The sequence below is a fragment of the Aquarana catesbeiana genome, linkage group LG04 (genome assembly GCF_042186555.1).
Source record: "Aquarana catesbeiana isolate 2022-GZ linkage group LG04, ASM4218655v1, whole genome shotgun sequence".
In the NCBI taxonomy this organism is placed as follows: domain Eukaryota; kingdom Metazoa; phylum Chordata; class Amphibia; order Anura; family Ranidae; genus Aquarana; species Aquarana catesbeiana.
In genome coordinates, this window is record NC_133327.1 from 43,947,985 (window position 1) to 43,970,704 (window position 22,720).

Consider the following 22,720-nt stretch of genomic DNA (forward strand, 5'->3'; position numbering starts at 1 on the left):
TGACAGGAAAAGGTTCACCTTTCTGTTTATTTTTTTTTGAAAAGGTGAGCTACGCCTTTAAAATTAATCAATGGAGATGCAGCCCAAGGCCTCATACATGCAAAGCAGGTTCTTTGAGCGCTCTCTCATCCTGGCCTCACAGGAGACACTGAGATCAGCGGGAGCCATAGGCACCCGCTGCTGTCAGTCAAATCCTGTGAGAAGGGGGCATGGCTTAGCCATGCTGTGTGTGTCTATGAATGCACACAGCCTGGCTCTGGCAGCGCACCTACATGGGTATCCCCTCAGCTTTCGGCTTGCTGAGGGGACACACACAGTAAGGAGGAGCGGACAGCGCCGGCGGGGGACCACCAAGAAGGAGGTAAGTGACCACTCTGTCCACAGAGCAGGTAAGTAAGTAGGATGTTTTTTATTTTAATAAAAATAAATAATAAATAATAATCATAAATAAATAATAATAAATAAATAATAAAAATAAAAAAATTAGCCTTTAATATTACTTTAACGCTTGTGGCATAAGCTCCTTTTTAAGTAAACAATGGAAATGCCATTGAACCCAGAGACTCCCACGTGCAAGGCATTTACTCTACCACTAAGCTTCATACCCCTTACTCATGCCTATTGGCTTTTTTTTTTTTTTTTTTTTTTTACAAAATTGGAAATCTATGTTGCATCAACCAGCAGTTATCACTGATTTAGGACAAATTGCAAAGCCCACCCTCCAGGGAGGATGATAGACTTCTTCTTCTGTATCTTGTTCCAAGACTCTCAGCTTAACTATGGCTGCTGCTTCTTCACTTTTATTCTGAAGGACTTCCAACCAAGCTCCTGCCTTGGCCTGTAATGCCTGTGCCTCTACCTTCACTTCTGCAGCTTATGCTTCTGCTCAGCCACTCACACATTAGCTTGTGGTTGATCTTGACACGCATGTGCATATGGCCACCCAAGAAAAGTTTTCTTCCTTTTCCCCATTTTCCAAAAGTAGATCTCCAGTTTTGTTATTTTAGATAAATTAAGTTGTCTTAAAAATAAAATGTGCCACTCTCACTGCAATACTCACCTTGTTTTTAGCACTATATCCCCAGCAGAAAGCACACAAAATGTGAAAACAATTTTGCTGTAGTTGCGATGTTTAGTTGTTAGGGTTGCCACCTGTCCGGGATTTATCCGGACAGTTCGGGTTTGGAATCATGCGTCCGGGTTTCAGACTGCCTGAAACCCGGACACATTATTCAGACTGAACTATGGCTTCCCAGCAGGGTTCCTGGCTGCATTTGACTAAGCTGAGAGTGTCTGTTACACTCTCTTTCACACTGCCCAAAGCCAGCACTAACAATATAAACAATACCCCCAACCCCCTGCCCCCACACTGACGGGAGCAGAGAAAGGGCTTGATCTTCTCCTCTTCCTCCTGCCCCTACCCCCCCCCCTCCATGTCTGTCCACACTCCAATCCCTGGCGCTGTGCCTCAGAAAAGGATAGTGGGGGCTGGAAATTTGAAGTCTAGCAGCCTCAGATACATCTGAATTAGAGGTGCTGGCTGCCAAGGGGTGAGTGAGCTCACCATCCTTCCCTGTCTGTGACTGAAGACTCCCCCCTACCCCTTTTCTCTCCTGCTTTTGAGTGAGTACACTAAGGTAAATCAGGGTTCTCAGAACACCCCTTACATCAGAGTTCCCCTTTACACAAGAGGCCACAGTGTTTCCCCTTACAGCAGAGTCCTCTCTGTACAGAGTGCTCAGTGTTCCCCCCCTATAATCAGGGTTCCCAGAGCATCTCTAATGCCCCGTACACACGGTCGGATTTTCCGACGGAAAATGTGTGATAGGACCTTGTTGTCGGAAATTCCGACCGTGTGTAGGCTCCATCACACATTTTCCATAGGAATTTCCTACACACAAAGTTTGAGAGCAGGATATAAAATTTTCCGACAACAAAATCCGTTGTCGTAAATTCCGATCGTGTGTACACAAATCCGACGGACAAAGTGCCACGCATGCTCAGAATAAATAAAGAGATGAAAGCTATTGGCCACTGCCCCGTTTATAATCCCGACGTACGTGTTTTACGTCACCACGTTTAGAACAATCGGATTTTCCAACAACTTTGTGTGACCGTGTGTATGCAAGACAAGTTTGAGCCAACATCCGTTGGAAAAAATCCTAGGATTTGTTGTCGGAATGTCCGAACAAAGTCCGACCGTGTGTACGGGGCATAAGAGTCCCCAGAGTTCTTCCTTACATCAGAGTCAGCCTGCAGAGTCCCCCCTTACAGTGAAAGGGAACTCTATGAGTTCAGATGTAAAAGGGGAACTCTGTGGATTCAGATGTAAAAGAAGAACTCTGTGGATTCAGATGTAAAAGGGGAACTCTGTGGACTCTGATGTAAAGAGCGAACTCTGTGGACTCAGATGTAAAGGGGGAACACTGGGGACTCAGCTGTAAAGGGGGACTCTTGTTACTAATGTCATATGATTGGAAATGTTATTTAATAGCAAAATATATGTATAGTTTATACTATAAAAAAGAAAAATTGCTGTGCGCCGCTAAAGTGTTCGGGTTTGATTTGAAGAAAAGGTGGCAACCCTATTAGTTGTCCAGGAATCGTGGAGTGAGTGAGCTCTTACAGCAGTTATTTATTACATTGTGTTGAACCATATGCTCATTCCTTGGTGGAATCAAGGTCGGGGCTTGAACTACAAATGTTCAACATACACTAACAGGCTATATTTTTTTAACGGAAAATAGGCTATTTTTTAAGTAAACAAGTGGAGATGCCGGGATTGAACCCGGGGCCTCACACATGCGACACATGCGCTGCCACTGGGCTACATCCCCTTCATGTTCAATGGTGCAAATCATTTGGACCTGAAAGCTCTGCAGTCCCTCCATTGAAGAACAATCTCCGGATTCTTCTGACCTTCCCCTCCATGCCAACCAACAAGGAAGTGAATTACTGAGCCCCAGCAATATTCTCAGACGAGGTAGACAACAAAGACTGGCTGTTTTTCTAAATTGAGAAGGGAAAAAAAAGTTACAGTATGCAAACACAGATTTCATATGGAAATTAAGTCCTTTCTCTCAGACCCTAAAGAAAGAAATGCAGATAACTGACAAGTTTGTTTACATGTGATCGGCTGTGATTGGACACAGCTGATCACATGGTAAAGAGACAATGTGATTGGCCCTTTTACATGTGATCAGCTGTGTCCAAAGAATACAGTGGTGACAGTGCGTGCCCGATGTGCGCCCCAGAGGGAGCACGGGAGTCACGTTCTGGGAGGATGCCCCCCCCCAGAACGAGAGAGCTGCGTTGTAGCCGTCTTCCGGCTATGGCCTGGTAATAAAGACGTTAAAGCCCAACTGAAGCTTGCATTTAAATCAGCAAAATATATTTCAGGTAACGCAAAACAAAAAGTTCAAATCTTAGAGATTATTTTCTTTATAAAATAACTACACCGTGAGTAGAAAAGCTTGTAGCTGCAAAGAATGACCTTTGCTCTGCATGGAAGCAGTAGCCTCCCTGCAGAGGTCTGACACACCTCCTGATCTGTAAGACCTATAACTCTGCAATCATCAAAATCACATCCTTTCTGCTGATTGTAGAGCTCTAGCTCTGATTCAGCAGAGGGTGTGTTGGACCTCTATATACAATCCATGGCTTCCACACAGAGAGCAAGGGTCCTTCTCTATAGCATGCTAGCAGGGTACAGACTTTTCTTCTCAGAGTGTGGATGTTTTTTTTTTTTTGTTTGTTTTTTTAATCCTCTGTTTTTGACATTACGCATATCAGTACATTTCAGTCCTGCATTACAAATCTTCATTGCAATCAAGCAAAGTTGGTAAGGTTATTACAGATGAAAAATCTAGCATAAGACGGATTTAGCTGGGTAATGAGTTACAAGTTAACAGCTGATGCAAACTACCATCCTCAACACAGTATGTATTTTATGACACATGACATTACCAATGTATGTGATCTAGATCGGCTCCCATAACCTGCACAATGTTAAAAAGTTTTCATAGAGGAAACATGTTGGGGAAGTACAGAGATCATAAGAAGGGGGGGGGGGGGGTCCATGTAGGATAGGATATAAAGACAAGCTATACTGAAAATGAAAGAAAGTGAATTAGAGAGAAAGAAAAAAAAATGGTGGAGGTGGCGGTGGTTGGCGGAGGAAGGGTGGGTGATCATTTTGGGGGTATGAGAGCCAGAAGGCAAGGAAGAACATTCTGTATTTACCAGATAGACTCGGGCACTGGGAATTGTAGGTACAGACGCCTGGTATCCGTAATTCAAGGCATCTAGGCTTTGGTGTTGGACTTAAATTGGAACTTTAGTGAGAAAAGTCCTGCTAGATCACTTCAGGTTGGCACCTTTTGCAGGTATAACTATGTAAAACATTAAAAATAAGTGCCTATACTGTTTAGAATCCAGTAATACATGGTCTCATCCCGCTCTGCACATGCTCAGTTGCTCTCTATTTTTTGGCACTGTGCTAAAAATTTGCTAACAGCCTAAAGATTTACTGTTGCTCAAGGACTCTGGACTTCAGCAAAATGGCAGCCTCCAGTAAGAAGAAACAGGAGCAATGCTGGACACAATTTACAGCATACACTCATTTTGGTAACATAATTAATAATGTGAAATGCATGTTCCTTGATAAAGAACATTATTTATTATTAAATTGTTATGGTTAAAGTTCCGCTTTAATATTATTATATTATTATTATTATACAAGATTTATATAGCGCCAACAGTTTACGCAGCGCTTTACAATGTATAAGGGGGACAACACAATTACAGTACAGTTCAATACAAAAGGTACAGGAGGGCCCTGCTCGTAGAGCTTACATTCTAAAGGGAGGGGGTGGTGGTACAAAAGGTAATAGCTGCAAAGAATGATTTGATGGGGGTGGCTCAGGGACAGTTATGTGGGTGTGGGGTAGGCTTCCCTGAATAAATGAGTTTTCAGGGATCTCCTAAAGGTGGACAGGGTAGGGGTTGATCGGACATACTGGGGCAGGGAATTCCAGAGGATGGGAGAGGCTCTGGAGAAGTCCTGAAGGCGAGCATGGGAGGAGGTAACAAGCAGGGCCGGATTAACATAGGGGCTGATGGAGCTGCAGCTCCAGGCCCCTGCCTTAAAATCGGCCCTCCCAGCCAGCATTATAAGCCCAATTTCTCCTGTCCATAAACGTCTATGGGACAGGAGAAGCTGTGTGTGAATGTAGGGGTGTCTGGCTGCATCTGTGTTGGCTTACTGTGGTTATTAGTGTCACAGTGCACAGTTCCCCCCCTACACAAATGGCTCTGCCTTCCCCCTCCCCTCTCTCTTCTCTCTCTGTGTGGAGTGAAGGAGCCGTGTGGGTTGGGAAATTATGAACAGAGCAGCCGGTGTCTTGCCGAGAATGTTCCCTTGGCGGATAAGTTTCCCCCCTGTACTGCGCAGGCGCAACGCCTGCGCAGTACATACTACTCTCAGCCGCCGGAGATAGCCGAAGCTCAAACGCTTCAATCAGCTGTACACGGCGCCTGCGCTCTGGGTCCAGGTTCCTTCCCCACCATCCAAGTGGACCTAGAGGGGGAATCTAAAAGTGCCGAGCGCAGCGAGGCCGTGCCCGAAGCGTGGCGAGCGAAGCGAGCCCGCGAGGGGCCCTCTTACAGGCGCCATGTACAGCTGATTTTCAGCTGTTCTGCTTCGGCTATTTCCGCCGATACCTACTGCGCAGGCGCAGTAGAGGGGGGAACTTGTACGCCGAGCGGAACTTTCTCGGCAGAACACCAGCAGATAGAAGGTGAACTGAACACATATCTGAGTGATAAGCTTCCGACCATCCAAGTGTGAGCTCAGTGACTGGACTCTTATCTCCCTTCTCTCCCCCTCTTTTACCTTTATCTTCAGCAATGGCTGTTATAACTGCAGCCAATATGTAGATTTGGCTCTTTGTGCTTTTAGGTGGGTTCACACTGCTTTGCTGTGTTTTGGCCCATTGCTGGTGTATCCGCAGTTTTCCTGCGTTTTACCCATAGTCCTATTGATTTCTATTAGGTTGCATGTTTTTTCTGAAAGCGCACCAAAATTCCTGCGTGCTGCATTTTATCTTTGGCACACTGTCAGAAAATGCGGCACAAATATGCAACCTAAATAATAAAGCAATAGGTCTGCAGCTAAAACTGCAGATACACAAGCAGTGCGCCCAAACTGCAGCACACCAGTGTGAGCCCAAAGGCTTGTACATACCCCCCTCTGTAGAACTTGGTCTGATCAATACTGCTGGCATTCAATTTACACACAACCATACCATCCCAGATGAGGAGGGGTGGGGGCTCCAGGGATTTGTTTGACTATGCAGGCCCTGTCCCTTCTTTCCATCCTGGAAGAGTCCTGGCGGGAGTGACAGGCTGCTGGTGGCAAGTGACACGCTGTATCTGGGGTCAGGCTGCTGGTGGCAAGTGGCACATTGCATCTGATGGCAAGTTGCACACTGTATGTGGTGGCACGCTGCTAGTTGCAGGCTGCTGGTGGCAAGTAACATGCTGTATCTGGTGACAGGCTGTCAGTGGCAAGTGGCACACTGTATCTGGTGAAAGGCTGCTGGTGGCACACTGTATCTGGTGGCAGGCTGCAGGTGACAAGTGGCACACTGTATCTAGTGGCAGGCTGCTAGTGGCAAGTGGCACACTGTATCTGGTGGCAGGCTGCTGGTGGCAAGTGGCACACTATCTGGTGGCAGGCTGCTGGTGGCAAGTGGCACACTGTATCTGGTGGCAGGCTGTGGTTGGCAAGTGGCACACTGTATCTGATGGAAGGCTGCTGGTGGCAAGTGGCACACTGTATCTGGTGGCAGGGTGCTGGTGGCAAGTGGCACACTGTATCTGGTGGCAAGTGGCACACTGTATCTGGTGGCAGGCTGCTGGTAGCAAGTGGCACACTGTATCTGGTGAAAGGCTGCTGGTGGCAAGTGGCACACTGTATCTGGTGGCAAGTGGCACACTATCTGGTGGCAGGCTGCTGGTAGCAAGTGGCACACTGTATCTGGTGAAAGGCTGCTGGTGGCAAGTGGCACACTGTATCTGGTGGCAAGTGGCACACTATCTGGTGGCAGGCTGCAGGTGACAAGTGGCACACTGTATCTGGTGGCAGGGTGCTGGTGGCAAGTGGCACACTGTATCTGGTGGCAGGCTGCAGGTGACAAGTGGCACACTGTATCTGGTGGCAGGCTGCTAGTGGAAAGTGGCACACTGTATCTGGTGGCAGGCTGCTGGTGGCAAGTGGCACACTATCTGGTGGCAGGCTGCTGGTGGCAAGTGGCACAATGTATCTGGTGGAAGGCTGCTGGTGGCAAGTGACACTGTATCTGGTGGCAGGCTGCTGGTGGCAAGTGGCACACTGTATCTGGTGGCAGGGTGCTGGTGGCAAGTGACACACTGTATCTGGTGGCAGGCTGCTGGTAGCAAGTGACACACTGTATCTGGTGGCAGGCTGCTGGTGGCAAGTGGCACACTGTATCTAGTGGCAAGTGGCACAATGTATATGGTGACAGGCTGGTGGTGGCATGTGAAACACTGTATCTGGTGGCAGGCGGCACACTGTCTCTGGTGGCAAGTGGCACAATGTATCTGGTGACAGGCTGCTGGTGGCAAGTGGCACAATGTATCTGGTGACAGGCTGTCGGTAGCAAGTGGCACACTGTATCTGGTGGCAGGCTGTGGTTGGCAAGTGGCGCACTGTATCTGGTGAAAGGCTGCTGGTGGCAAGTGGCCCACTGTATCTGGTGGCATGCTGCTGGTGTCAAGTGGCCCACTGTATCTGGTGGCTGGCTGCTAGTGGCAAGTGGCACACTGTATCTGGTGGCAAGTGGCACATTGTATCTGGTGGCAGGCTGCTGGTGGCAAGTGGCACGCTGTATCTGGTGGCAGGCTGCTAGTGGCAAGTAGCACACTGTATCTGTGGCAGGCTGTGGGTAGCAAGTGGCACACTGTATCTGTGGCAGGCTGTGGGTAGCAAGTGGCACACTGTATCTGGTTGCAAGTGGCACACTGTATCTGGTGGCAGGCTGCTGGTGGCAAGTGACATGCTGCATCTAGCGGCAGGCAACTGTGGAAAGTGATACTCTACATCTGGTGGCAGGCTATGGGTGGCAAGTGACAAGCTGCATCTGGTGGCAAGTGACAAGCTCAGGTTCCCACTGATTCTGCATGATGGTGAGTTGAACTATTTCACTATATATTACAATGTAGTAACTGAAATAATGGAATTTGATCATCCTGACACCATATCAAGCATGGTGTCAGGATGATTGATTTTAAGTACTAACACTAGCCATTTGCCTGACAAATCACCTCCACTGCCGATTTCCCTGCCAACCCCGAGACTACATCCTCCACCCTCATCTTTTTTTGGGAAGAGGGGTTTGTCCCTAAATGACAGTTTGGAAATGTGGTCTCCCTATCTTGCTGCTGGTGAGAGACCGCATAGCAGGTGGTATTGCTGCTGCTCAGAGGCTGCACGGCTGGTATTACTGGTGAGAGTATATTTAATTCATTTTAGCGAAAAATTGTTTGCATTTTCATTTTGTTTCCATAAAAAGGCCCACCGAAATTCTCAGCACCAGGCCCATGATGCTCTTAATCTGGCCCTGGTAACAAGGGAGCTAGAGAGCAGGAGGTCCTGGGAGGAGCGGAGGGGGCGATTTGGGTGATATCTGCAGATGAGGTTGGTGATGTAGATGGGGGCGATGTTGCGAATGGCCTTGTATGTTATGGTTAGCATTTTAAATTTTACACGGTGGGGTAGGGGAAGCCAGTGAAGGGATTGGCAGAGAGGAGCAGCAGTCACGGATCGATTAGTGAGGTGTATTAGTCTAGTAGCAGCATTCATAATAGACTGAAGGGGGGATAGCCTGCTTAAGGGTAGGCCATTAAGGAGAGAGTTGCAGTAGTCGAGGCAGGAAATAATCAAGGAGTGAATAAGTTGCTTTGTGGTGTCATTAGTCAGGAAGGGTCGAATTCTGGAGATGTTGTGGAGGTTAAGGCGGCATGATTTAGCCAGTGATTGGATATGGGGGCTGAAGGAGAGGTCAGAGTCAAGGATTACACCCAGGACCCTGGCATGTGTGGAGGGACCAATGGTTGTGTTGTTGATATTAATGGTGAAGTCACAGGAGGGGGACCGTGAAGGAGGAAATATAACAAGCTCAGTTTTAGAAAGATTAAGTTTGAGGAAGTGGTGTGACATCCATACCGATATGTCATTCAGCAAGTTTGAGATCCGTGAGGAGATAGTGGGGGTGAGTTGAGGAGTGGAGAGATAAATCTGTGTGTCATCGGCATAGAGGTGGTATTGGAAGCCATGGGAGGTTATCAACTGGCCCAGGGAAAAGGTATAGAGTGAGAAAAGGAGAGGCCCAAGGACGGAGCCTTGGGGAACCCCAACAGAAAGAGGAAGGGGAGCAGAGGAGATGGAGTTGTAAGTGACACTGAAAGTGTGCTGAGATAGGTAGGAGGAGAACCAGGATAATGCAGAATCACGGAGGCCAAGGGAGTGGAATTTGCTGAGAAGCAGCAGGTGGTCAACTGTGTCAAAGGCAGCAGAGAGGTCTAAAAGTATGAGTATGGAGTAGTGGCCATTGGTTTTGGCAGTTATTAGGTCATTGGTAAGTTTTAGTAGGGCAGTTTCAGTAGAATGTTGTAGGCGGAAGCCAGACTGTAGGGGGTCGAGAAGGTTGTTGTCCATGAGGTAGCGACTCATTTGGTCATGAACAAGGCGTTCGATGAGCTTGGAGGCAAACGGGAGAAGGGAGATAGGTCTGAAGTTATTCAAACAGGTGGGGTCTAGTGAGGGTTTTTTGAGTATGGGGGTAACCAGTGCATGTTTGAGCGGGGAAGGAAAAGTGCCGGAGGAGAGGGAGAGGTTGATGTGGGTTAGGGAGTTGAGGATAGAGTGGGAAGGTGGTCGCAGTAATTGAGAGGGGACAGGGTCCAGGGGACATGTAGTGAGGTGGGCCATGGAGAGGAGTTTATCAACTTCTTCTGTGGTAACTGGGCAAAAGGAGGAGAGTATTGAGTGTGGTGTTGGACCTGATATGTTGGGTAGGGGAGAATTTGAATGCTGGATATCTCCTTGCGAATTGTATATATATAATAATATATCAGCATATTGTGCCAAGCAGGTGAATGCGATGCACAGAAGCCAAATATCCCTGTATTTGGCCTCATTATTATACAAAGTGGCAGTTAGTGACTCCATTGTCCAGATTTTGGGAAACCATTGGCGAAGAGAAGGGGCGATGCTTTCATAGATCCGGGATACATGCGAGAGCTGCATTCGGCATGTGAGCTGTCGACTTGTCAAGAAGGTCTTATATTATTTCTGTAAAGAGATAGTCCCCATGCCTCTCCAGATGGGGAGACTATGGATAATGGGGATTTTAAAGTGCCCAAGACCAGTAAACAACGTAGCACAACACATAAAATAACAAGATTTTTATTTATACAAAATTTTAAAAAAGCTCCATAAAAAGTAATATATCAGCCATGGACATATAATACAAACATCTGTACATCAATGGATAACAAGAAATGTATGGATCGATGCATTTCGCCAACTAAAGGGCTTCTTCAGGATCCACTTTTCAATGTTCATATTATAAACACTGGCATGGCTGGGAGGCAGTGAATATGGAAGACCCTAGACAGAAGATAATAGCATCTCAATTTAAAAAATACCCTGTGGTCCAATTAATAGTAGCTCACCATTTTTATAAGAAAAGGGGGTTTCTTACTTTTTACTTGATCCACAGGATTTGGGAAGCAGTGCGAAATGTCACCCAGCATAGAGGGTATAGGAAACATGCCCATATGGGATAACGTTTGTCTTTATGAGCTGGGCAGACCCTCGGAATTCTTAGATTGGAAAAAGGCGGGCATAATACTCTTGTACCAGCTATATGAAGGGATGTTCTATTCCTTTTTGATGTATTAAAGGGTCGATATCAGTTAACGAATAAAAACTTCTATCAATATCTTCAAATACGTCATGCACACCACCACCAACAATGAAGAGGCTTACCAGATTGAATGGACCCAAAGGGGCATACGCCGGGTTGGGTCAGACAAAGCTTAGGTGGTCATTGGCTGTAGATGGCCCGGAGGGGTGATGTTTATGGCTGGCTGCAGTGGGGGGAACCCCCTAGACGACCTCTAAGAGGACGAAACGTGTCGGGTAGGACCCCACTGCCGCCATTTCCTTACAGCGCTGTTTTTTATGGATTTACATGTGAGTGTATTTCTTTATTTTTAATAAATTCCATATTTGTTTACGGATTCACACTATGTGGCCTTCCTTCCTTTTTTCCTACTTGCCATCACCACTACTTGGTTCCTAACATCGTTCCGAGGGATACAACCACCTACGGTTCATTCCATAAACATCACCCCTCCAGGCCATCTACAGCCACTTACCCCCTAAGCTTTGTCTGACCCAACCCGGCGTATGCCCCTTTGGGTCCATTCAATCTGGTAAGCCTTTTCATTGTTGGTGGTGGTGTGTCTGTCTTCACCTTAGATGTCATACACCTATTGATTTGCTCCGTGTTTGAAGTCATATACCTTCAGAGGACTTTCTAACATCGGGATTAATATATATGGATGATTTCCTCCCATATTCCATGTTTGGGACTGCTGGTTTACTTTGTTATCTCTGATGTTGGACATTTTAAAACCTTTTTTAGCGCTACACTTATTTTGTTCTCTCTTTACTTGGCATATATCTTGTTGACCATGTTAGCTGCTGTTTTTTCTTTAGGGCAGTGCAGAATTAATTTGTATATTTTTCCAAATACGTCATGCACCACAAACTCAAAGATTAAAAATCCAATTACAGTATGAATACTCTAAAATATTAACAAAGGCAGCTTCAACTGCCTGTATGAAACGAGGATTAATAGGAGATCTTTATTCCAACTTACAGATAATAGAGAACACTGAAAAACATAAAAATAGTTTTCTCTGGTGGCAAGATGACATAGAGGATCTAGATGAAGTGGACTGGACACGAGCTCTGGAAACACTTCCCAAGATATCTCTTTCACCTTCTTAAAGGCTATCTCAGCTCTTTATTATACATAGGGCTCATTATACCCCACAAAAACTCCATGCTTGGGGAAAAAATATAACACCATTATGTCCGAGATGTTCTTTATTCAATGGCTCTCTTCTCCACATGCATTGGCGATGTCCAAAGCTTCATCGTTATTGGGGAAAAAATATTCACAACCTTAAATTTGCTTTACTGAGATAATAGGAACGCCCAAGTTTGTGCTATTGGGAATAATACCTGATGGAGCATTACCTGTAGAGATGTACACTATCTGGACAAGATCGCTATACTTAGCACGTAAAGTTATTCTACAAAAATCTGTTGATCCTCCAACCCATAAACAATAGGTTAAGAAACTTAACTATAAACTTAAAAGAGAAAAATTAATGTATAAGCATAGAGGTACACCTGAAAAGTTTGGTAAAATATGGTCATGGTGGATAGAACCTAGTAACAAACTTTATGATGGTTTATCTAGTAGAGATGAGTAAAGGTAATCTAGATAGTTGGGAGTAAGGAGCTGAGGTACAAGGAAGTGGAGTAGATGAGAAGAAGAAGAAATGAATATGCAAAAGAAAGATAAACTGAAGCTACAGGGAGGATGCTTCCATAATCTGATATAAAGGGAGCTTAATTTAATCTGATTAGTAGATCCTACTATGCTTTGGTTATTATATGATAAGTGAATTTGATACGAGAGGTGCAAGGTTTGTTTGGTTTAAGGGTTTTTTTTTTTCAATGTTTTTTTTTTTGTTTGTTTGTTATTTCTTTCTTTTCGTATATATCATTTAATAACTTCAGATATTTAATGAACTTATTTGATATATTATCTGTTTGTATGTATAATTATATAAATAAAAAAAGTATTTGATTGAAAAAAAATGGTACCTTGTTAACATGCAGTGTGCCTGTTTTTAAGGAAAGTGAAACCGTCTGTAAGCTTTTGCACACGTTTTGTTTTGATGCACCTAGAACGTATTTAACTGATTTAAAACTAAAATTAAAATTAAAATAAAAAGGTCCAGCATCTGTAATTTAATGGATACAGTATGCCTTTAAAAACAAACAAGTGGGTTGCAAGCTGTGGAAAAAATACATCACTGTGAAAGTTTAAAAATACATTTTTTAGATGTGAAACCTGTAGACATTTCCCTGTTCTTAGCAACATCATCTTCTGCCTTGTTTCCACTCTGGTGGATTGAGACCCCAGTCTGTGACTTTCAGAAGTTTCCTCCATACTATACTACACGTAGTTGTGAGACTAGAAAAAGGTGTAAGTTCTGCAATTGATGGATAGTGGGAACTTAGCTAGTGAGCGACAGCCATCAGATGTTTTGTTTATCAAAGCCAGCACGCTATGCAAGACATTTCTCATAGATGAGTGGGCAGGAAACCACGGGTCGGCTCCTCTACTAACTGACAGGTCAAAAAAGCAAAACATATCTTTGGTGGTATTTAGTAATGAGTACTAAATACGTGTAACATGGAATAACTGTTTTTTTTTACTGCTTTTCTATGGATTTTCAGACTTCTAGAGATATGCACTCCATCTGAGGACCAAGGTAGGACCCCCTTTCTACTTTTCTGTAGTATATTTATAGTATAACTCAAACTTTTATCACATTTTTGATGAGATGTTTGATGCTACACGTCAGTATAGAGTTCAGTGGGGTTGAACATTTCAGAAAGTATCTATCAGATGTATATATCTAAGTTCTGCTGCTGTGCACAACAGGAAATGTTTAAATTTAGTGGGTTACCATGTTCTCCTTTTTTTTTTTTATGATTTTTTTTTTTTAATGATTTTCTTTTAATAATAATTTCTGCAATGTTTTACGGCGGGCATTGAGGCTTTCACTTCAAGCTCTCCTCGTTAAGGAGCTTACAATTTGAAGAACATACCACTGTCATACAGATAAACATTGTAGACAGATTTGGGCAGTGGCTGATTAACCTACCATTATTTTTAAAGTACAGCGAGGAGCTACACAAACATTAGACAATATACAAGTCTAAGGTCATTGTTCAAGCCAGAGAGTGACCATATGTGTCCACTTTTAAAATATTCTATATTCTATGTTTTTTTTTTAAGTAAAAGTGGATTGTGTCTATGCAAATATTTCATTGTGTTCTGTAGAAAGCAGCAGTTTATTAGTGGCAATGCTCTATGGTTGCCATCTCTGTCTTTAGAAGCTATGCTACATATCTGGATTTGCCCCAAACGAATCCCCAGCTTAGGCTCCAGGCAGCTCCAGAAACCCTTCGTTCTAGTTCCAGACAGCTCCAGAAACTCGAAGCTCTGGTTTTATGTAGTGCCTGAAACCCAAAGCACTGGCCCAAAAAAACAATGGCTCTAGTTTAAGGCAGCTCCAGAAACCCTTAATGCTAGTTACAGGTAGCTTCAAAATTTGAAGCTCTGGCTTTAGGTGGCTCCAAAATGATGGCACTAATTGCAGGTAGCCTTAGAAATCTTTGGCTCCAGCTCTAGGCAGCTTCAGAAATCCTCGGCTCTAGGCAGCTCCAGAAATCTTCAGGTTAGGTTTTAGGTAGCTTTAAAAAACTTCAGCTTTGTATTTAGGTAGCTTCAGAAACCCCCAGCTCTGGTTCCAAGCTGCTCCACAAATTTTTCCGCGCTAGCCCCAGGCAGCTTTTAAAGCCCTCAACTCAGACACTGTTGTTCCAGTTGCAAAACTACTGGTACTGGTACTGCCAAAACCAATGGTGCCCCACAAACAGCTTTTTTTTAAAAAAAAGGGAAAAAAGGTATTTATAATGTTTTTGTTATATCTATGCGCAAATATTTTGCCTTTCATTTCTATTTTTAAATGAATGGGTTGTTTTACAAGGGGAGGGTTTACAATCACTTTAAGGAACACTGGAATATCTGTAAACCTTTCCTGATAGCTGAGCCTGTTTAGAGGAAGAATGTAATGGTTAGATATGCTTTCTTAGCCGATCATTATTATAATCACCCTTGTCTGATGCACGCTGGCATGACTGTACGTCAGGCATTGGTAAAAAACCATTTGTAAAAATGATTACACAGTGAATGTGAATAGTGAATGTGGCTTCATTTAGTTAGTTACATTCATTCCAAAATTGAATGTTAAGAGCAAACAAAATTTTTGAAGTACATTCGAATAACATTCAATAAGTCATCGAATGTACCTCAAATTTTTTTTGTACGAGTGTTAATTCTGAAAATCTACTAGTGTCTGGCCAGCTTAAGTCAGCACTAGATTCTAGATCTTAGCTGCATTCTTATATCTCCATCATCGGCTTTAGTATCAGCTCAAGCCCTGTAGTTTTTCTTAAAAAGCTAATGCCCCTTTTCCCAAGCCATGGAGCCAGATCAGGAACCAAAGCCTTAACAACCCTACTGTAGACCACTATGAATGAGCACCATGGGTGCCAAGAAATTCTGAGCCGTGTAGCAGAGTGCAATTAATACTGTGTTCAAGCTATAGGGGGCCTCAATAGTGGCCGTTAACATTGCCACATAATATTTAGATTATATAATGCATTATAGTTACAGTTCTTTTACAAATCAATGCTCCCATTCACATTATTGAATGTTGGAGTTTGAGGGCCATGCAACAAGTACCATAGGGCTGCATGTGGCCCTTGGTCTGTAGGTTGGGCATCAGGGCTTTATCAGTCCATAAAGCTAAAATAACAGAAGAGAGTAAATTAAAACTATTCACAAGCTATATTACCTGACTGCCCTCTTTTACAATATAACTTTGTTCAAAAAGGGTTTGAAGTGCTTAACGCTAGGCCCATCCAGTGACACTTGTTTCATGTGCAGCCGACTATAAATTATGGAAAGTTTCTTTTGTAACATGGTAAAAGCAGATCGAAACTTATGCCCCGTACACATGATAGGATTTTCCGACGGAAAATGTTCTATGGCAGCTTGTTGTCAGAAATTCCGACCGCGTGTAGGCTCCATCGGACATTTTCCATCGGAATTTCTGTCACACAAAATTTGAGAGCTGGTTCTCAAATATTCCGACAACAAAATCCGTTGTCGGAAATTCCGATCGTGTGTACACAATTCCGACGCACAAAGTTCCACGCATGCTCGGAATCAAGCAGAAGAGCCGCACTGGCTATTGAACTTCATTTTTCTCGGCTCGTCGTACATGTTGTACGTCACCGCGTTCTTGACGTTCCGAATTTCCGACAAGATTTGTGTGACCACGTGTATGCAAGACAAGTTTGAGCCAACATCTGCCAGAAGGAAAACATGGATTTTGTTGTCGGAAAATCCTATCGTGTGTACAGGGCATTAGGGTACAAATTCTATAGATTGACATAAATTATGGGTACATGTGAAGTACATAAACATCCCTGTGTAATTATATGAATTATATTCGCTATATTATAATTAGCTATGATTGGCTTAACATTTTAAGGACATTGTCTAAAATGCAATAAATCTGCATTAAGACCCTTTAGATGCTTTGTTTTTATTTTTTTACTAGCTATGCAGTAAAAATATGGCTTATTTTCATTTTTATTTTACTGTGTGTGTGTGCACTTTAGAGAAGTAAAAACTCCCTGTGTTGGCAGCACACTGGAGAGTTGGACAGCCTCTATGACACAGGTCAGTGATCCGACACTCCCCCTGCACAGTGCTCCAATCAAAAACGCTGCTTAGGGAGCATGAGTGTTGCTGATTGGAGCACTGTACAGGGGGTGTTGAACCACAGAAGATCCAGGACACTACACTGTATGTGACAGGAGCGGTCTGGTCCTCCAGTGTGCTGACAACAAAGGCATCTTTTACAGCCCCATCCCAGATAGCAAGCAATTGTGCTGCAAGTTTAAAAATGACTTGCATAGCTATTGCTGGACTTGCCAGGCTTCACAAGTTTGTTGCACAATTGCAGCAAGTCCACATTGCATGACTCCAGATCAACTTTCTTTGCAAAGATTCTGCAAGTCTGCTGCAAGTTCTGGTTCAGTAATGTTGTGTAATAGTCATCCCACCACCAGGGGTCACTGTGACTGAATTTTAATGCTGTAGACTTGCAGAGCTCTTGCTGTAGACTCACCACTGCAACTTGGCTCTTGCTAGAGACTTGTCACGCAAATTTGTTACAAATTGGAAAAGTGTCAACTAGGACTTGTGCTTCAAGTGCTCTGCAAGTGTACACATTGCCAGTGAAAATGTGCAGCAAGTTAACAGACTAACAATTCAACGCTGCCACAAATTTGTGGCAAGTTATCCTTGCTATCTGGGAAGTGCACACTAGTTATGGGACCTGACGGAAAAAAAAAAGGAATCTGTGCATACCGAGAACTACATACTGATGGCAGTGGCATGCTAATGCTCTGCTGCTCAGTAGCAATGTGCAACTATGGTGCTGACAGAGAGGCTCCCTTTAGGAGCTGCTGTCAATCAATCCAGGTGGCACTAGGCAGGGGAGCATGTCAACCAGGCTGGCTACAGGACTAAATGTATGTTGTGCACTTGCACAGAATCCTGTAGCTCGGATTACAAGTTGAAGGATGCAAGCTCAAGTACAGATCAGCCACCCTGCTTAGCTTGGTTAGAATGCTCCAAGAACATAAGGGGACTGCCAGGATCACCAAATATTTGCTGCTCAATATGAATGTTACTGTAAAAAAAGGAAGGTTTTGGAGGGTGTCTATGGGAATGTTTGACCATTCTTTCAGAAGCGCATTTGTGAGGTCAGGCACTGATGTTGGATGAGAAGGCCTGGCTCGAAGTCTCCGCTCTAATTCATCTCAAAGGTGTTCTGTCAGGTTGAGGTCAGGACTCTGTGCAGGCCAGTCAAGTTCCTTCACCCCAAACTCGCTCATCCATGTCTTTATGGACCTTGCTTTGTGCACTGGTCCAAATCATTTGGTGGAGGGGGGATTATGGTGTGGGGTTGTTTTTCAGGGGTTGGGCTTGGCCCCTTAGTTCCAGTGAAGGAAATCCTTAAGGCGTCAGCATAGCAAGACATTTTGGACAATTTCATGCTTCTAACTTTGTGGAAAAAGTTTGGGGATAGCCCCTTTCTGTTCCAACATGACTGTGCACCAGTATACAAAGCAAGATCCATAAAGACATGGATGAGAGAGTTTGGGGTAGAGGAACTTTACTGGCCTGCACAGAGTCCTGACCTCAACCCGATAGAACACCTTTGGGATGAATTAGTGAGAAAACTAGACATGTGCACCGCCAAAAAATTCGTTCATTTTCGTTTTCATTTCATTAGTTTATTATTTTTTTCGTTTTTCGGGTCATTCGTTATGATCGCGATTCGTAAATTCGTTCATTCGTAAATTCGTAAATGCGTTCATTCGTACATTCGTTCATTCGTACATTCGTTCATTCGTACATTCATACATTTTTACATTTGTACATTCGTAAATTCGTACATTCGTAAATTCGTACATTCGTAAAATCGTACATTTGTAAATTAGAAAATTCGTAAATTTGTAAATTCGAAGTTTGAAAATCCAAAAACCCGAAAATTCAAAAATCTGAAATAGAAACTAACTATTAAATTATAGGTATTGTAATTTCCTTTCAAATTTGACTGTCAGTGAACGTAACAAATACGAATTTAACCGAAGTTACGAATTATCCAAAATGAATGCCGCATCTAAACAAATGGAACGGAACAAATTAATAATCAATAATAATAATAAAACATTGTTATTATTATTTATTATTATTAATTCATTACGTTCCATTCTGTTTTTTCGTATCATTCATAACTTTGGATAAATTTGTATGTGTTACGTTCACGAACAGCCAAATTTAAAAGGAAATTACAATACCTATAAATTAAAAGTTACTAGTAATTACTAATAGTTAAGTTATTATTAGTTAACTTTTATTTCAGATTTCCGAATTTTCGAATTTACAAATTTACTATTCACTAGATTACTAATGTACGAATGCACGAATGTACGAATGTACGAATGTAAATTGCGAATGTACGAATGTACGAATGCCCGAATTTACGAATGTCCAATTTTATCGAATTTACGAATATTCGGAAAAAAATTCGTTAAATGGGTTTTCGTTAATTCGGATATTCCCGAATTAACGAATTTGTCGAAATTAGTTAAAAAACGAATTCGGAACGAAACGAATTGCACATGCCTAGCGAAGACTACGAGCCAGGATTTCTTGTCCATATCAGTGCCTGACCTCGCAAATACTCCAGATAGCAAGCAATTGTGCTGAAAGCTGAAAATGACTTGCTAAGCTATTGCTAGAATTGCCAGGCTTCAAAAGTTTGATGCACAATTGCAGCAAGTCCACATTGCATGACTCCATATGGTCGGGATCTCTCCTGAGCTTGGACAGGCTGAGTGACAGCCGACAGCAGACTGCACTCCTGTGACCTACAGGAGAGTTATAGCCAAAATAGCTTTGGCTATACTTCTCCTTTAAGAGAAAAGGCAATCCTACCTAATATTAGACGAGAGTACATAACAAATTGACCATAGAGTGTATATTAGGATATAGAAAGATTTCCACAGGCTTACTGTTGTCCCCAAACTTGGGCTCTTGCTCCAAAGCTGAAGATTGATTAATAAAACCGCATCCCAGTTATATGTGTTGGTGTGATAGGTAAACTAATAGATACAGTATGTGTTAAGCCTCCTTGGGTGTAGATACACTTTAATGACTTTCAGAGGAACACATAAATGAGTTAATGGGTGTTTTGTATATAGCACCCCCCTAGTTAGGTTGCAAACAGTTGAGGAAAATAAAGTTTTGGGCTCCCCTTGTAGCAGAAGAGCAGTGTTTAACTGTTTTTGGCTTATCTGGTTTCTGCTGGTTGCAGGCTCTGCTGCTTTCCCCTGGATTCTGGTAGGTTCCAAAATTTAGTGGGTGGAAGAGGCAGATCCTCACCGGCATATTCATGCAGCCTCAGCCAATCCCTGGCAGGAAGAATGGCCAATAGGGGGATAGGGTGTGTATAAATAGGCTGGGGCCTGGAACAGCAGGGTGCTTGTTCCTATGGAAGAAGACCCAGGTTGACAGCTGAGGCCCTCTAGGTTAATAGCTGCAGCTTAGAAGAAACCTATCTGTGTCCTAGATCCAGCTAGAGCTAGGGGCAAGGCCAGGAGAAGGGGTGGGTGAAAGGGGCAGCTGCCCTGGGTGCAATGGTTTACTGTAGGGATGGGGGCACCTTACTTTTGTTACAAGGCTGACAGGAGTAGTGACATCAGCAGTGATTTTGACAAGCAAGTGATTGCTGGGCAAAGGATCCCCCCGAAGCTTGCACATCATAGATGGGAGGGCAGTTTGGCATCTTTTTCCTGGGCACTGGATGAGCTTGTTCCAGCACTGGCTAGGGGATCCATGTCCAGAGTTACATAGTTACATAGTAGGTGAGGTTGAAAAAAGACACAAGTCCATCAAGTCCAACCTATGTGTGTGATTATGTGTCAGTAGTTCCTGAAGAACAGTGGAGGAAGTCCGCAGAGGATCTAGCCTGGGGGCATCCAGTACAGAAGCTGGCTGGTACTAAGAAAGCATTGAAGTACACAGGGCACCATGAGTACTAACCTAAAAGATCCCAGAGACTGTCCTTGCTACCTTTTGGAAGAGCTTACTCCAGTTTACTAACTCAGGATTTACCTTTGCAATAGGGTCCCCTGAGTTGTAGTTCACTAAACACTGAATTCAAGAGGGTGGTTGCACCCCGAAGAGACAGTACAGTTAGAGGTGTCCTCTATTTTTTCTTTCTGCTAGTTTGGAGTACCCCAAGGCTTACCTGCACCCTACCCAAGTTAAACCAATAAATAAACTACAAAATGACATGCACTGTCTGGTTTATGAGTTGAGAGACTATGATCTGCTGTGCACCTGGCTGTCCTGTGCCTCACATGGAATGGAACCTGGGATAACTCAGTCTGGGGTTTATGCTACAAAAAAATATTTCTGGCATTGTTTATAATGAGATTTAAATGAGATTGTAGAGATGCTTTATAATGTTGTGCTGTGTTCTCTAAGGATGGGTCTGGGTTCTAGCAAGAGGATTTGGAAGAGAGAGCAACAATATGAAGTGAAAGGACCCAGTCATAATAACTTTTACAAAACTCATCCACCAACCGTAAGTATCCACCTCTGTTACTGATGTGTATGTCTCTATTTTTAATATATGAAAGTAGTATACTGTATAATAATAATAGTAATGTTCCACATTCTGTGTGCTATATTACCTGTGGCCTGAATGCTCAGGGAATACCTGTAGTCATAACGTAACGCCTCAATGAGCACAGCACCAGGATTTTAGGAAATGTCCCCATGAATCAAACTACATATTTTACACTATTCCTGGGCAACTCTTGAATATTGAAGCCACCTCGCAGCATTCACACCAGTGGATATACACACCTTATTAGTGGTTTATTGGAACCTCACTTGAACTATATTATGCATCAACCATTTGCACCCAGTTCATTCAGTACCAAGATCTGTAGAAGTGTGATTGCTGGAATGAATGGATGCGAGTGCAGCTGCAACCTTTCCTAGGACAACGTTGTCTTTTTTCAATTTAGTTGTGGAAGATATCTTCACTGGTATTTCTAGTTTTTTTTGTTTATTAATTATGGTGCTTTTTCTACAATAAGTATATTTTTATTCAACCGTGGTGTTCCGCACATGTGACCTTCTTGGTAGGATTTCTTTCCTTCCTTTTGTGTATTCGTTTTTTTTGGTCACGTGGACTGCGCCATATGGATGCTCATATGGTGATTAGTTGAGCAATTATACTAGTGGACATACACAGCCACTTAATAGATAATCTTTTCAGAACACTCAGAGTATTTAGTCAATATTAATGGTTGCAATGTGATTTCCTCTCGCACAAGAATAGCACACAGGAATACCACAAATACAACCTACACACTGCAGCAAACCACATATTAAAGAACTTAACTCACATAGGAGAACAAAGACTGGCTCACAACAGGTTTCACAGAGTCAACAAACCCACAGAACCCCTTGGAAGAAACAATGCAGTGAGGAAAAGTCACAGTCTTTGGGTTCAACGGGAACAAAGCGGTGTCTTCTTATGTACATACTGGGGGGTTGATTTAATAAAGCAGTTTCTCCAGAGCTTAGTAGCTCTATTGACTTCCATCATCCAATCATGTGCAAGCAAAAATGCTGTTGTTGATATTTTCCTTGCATGTGATTGAGTATTCTTTGCAAAGTGAAGCTTTACCTCATAATCTAAGCTCTGGAGCAACCGCACTGGCAGAGTGCACTACCATACCTCCCAACTTTTTGAGATGGGAATGAGGGACACCTATTAGCAAACGTATGTAGGCATAGGACACACCCCCTGCCACACCCCCTTAAAGGAGAATTATACAAAAAAAAAATGATTGCGTATAGAGGAAGGGAATGGGATTTTCAGGGTGCAATTTAATTTAAAACGTAATAACAACTATGTTATATAAGAAAGTTTTTATTATTTTAGAAAAAATAATAAAAGTTTTTGTTAAAAATACAGCAATTGGCATGTACGGATTAACAACAAGTATTTGTGGATACAGCATATAAGGATAGAATTCCCAACATGTTTCACCCATATATCGGGCTTCTTCAGGGGATGCTGTCCAACTAGA

At 43.2% G+C, this 22,720-nt stretch overlaps 1 protein-coding gene across 1 annotated transcript in view; it reads left to right on the forward strand.

Moving 5' to 3' along the window:
- Positions 1-13,384: 13,384 nt before the first annotated feature.
- BLK (BLK proto-oncogene, Src family tyrosine kinase) overlaps positions 13,385-22,720 on the forward strand; it is a 95,195-nt gene continuing 85,859 nt past the window's right edge. Inside the window, exons 1-3 of the mRNA XM_073625136.1 lie at positions 13,385-13,526; positions 13,631-13,665; positions 21,099-21,198. Coding sequence (XP_073481237.1) covers positions 21,100-21,198 — 99 coding nt within the window. The 5' untranslated portion in view covers positions 13,385-13,526; positions 13,631-13,665; position 21,099. The remainder of the gene's footprint in view (positions 13,527-13,630; positions 13,666-21,098; positions 21,199-22,720) is intronic.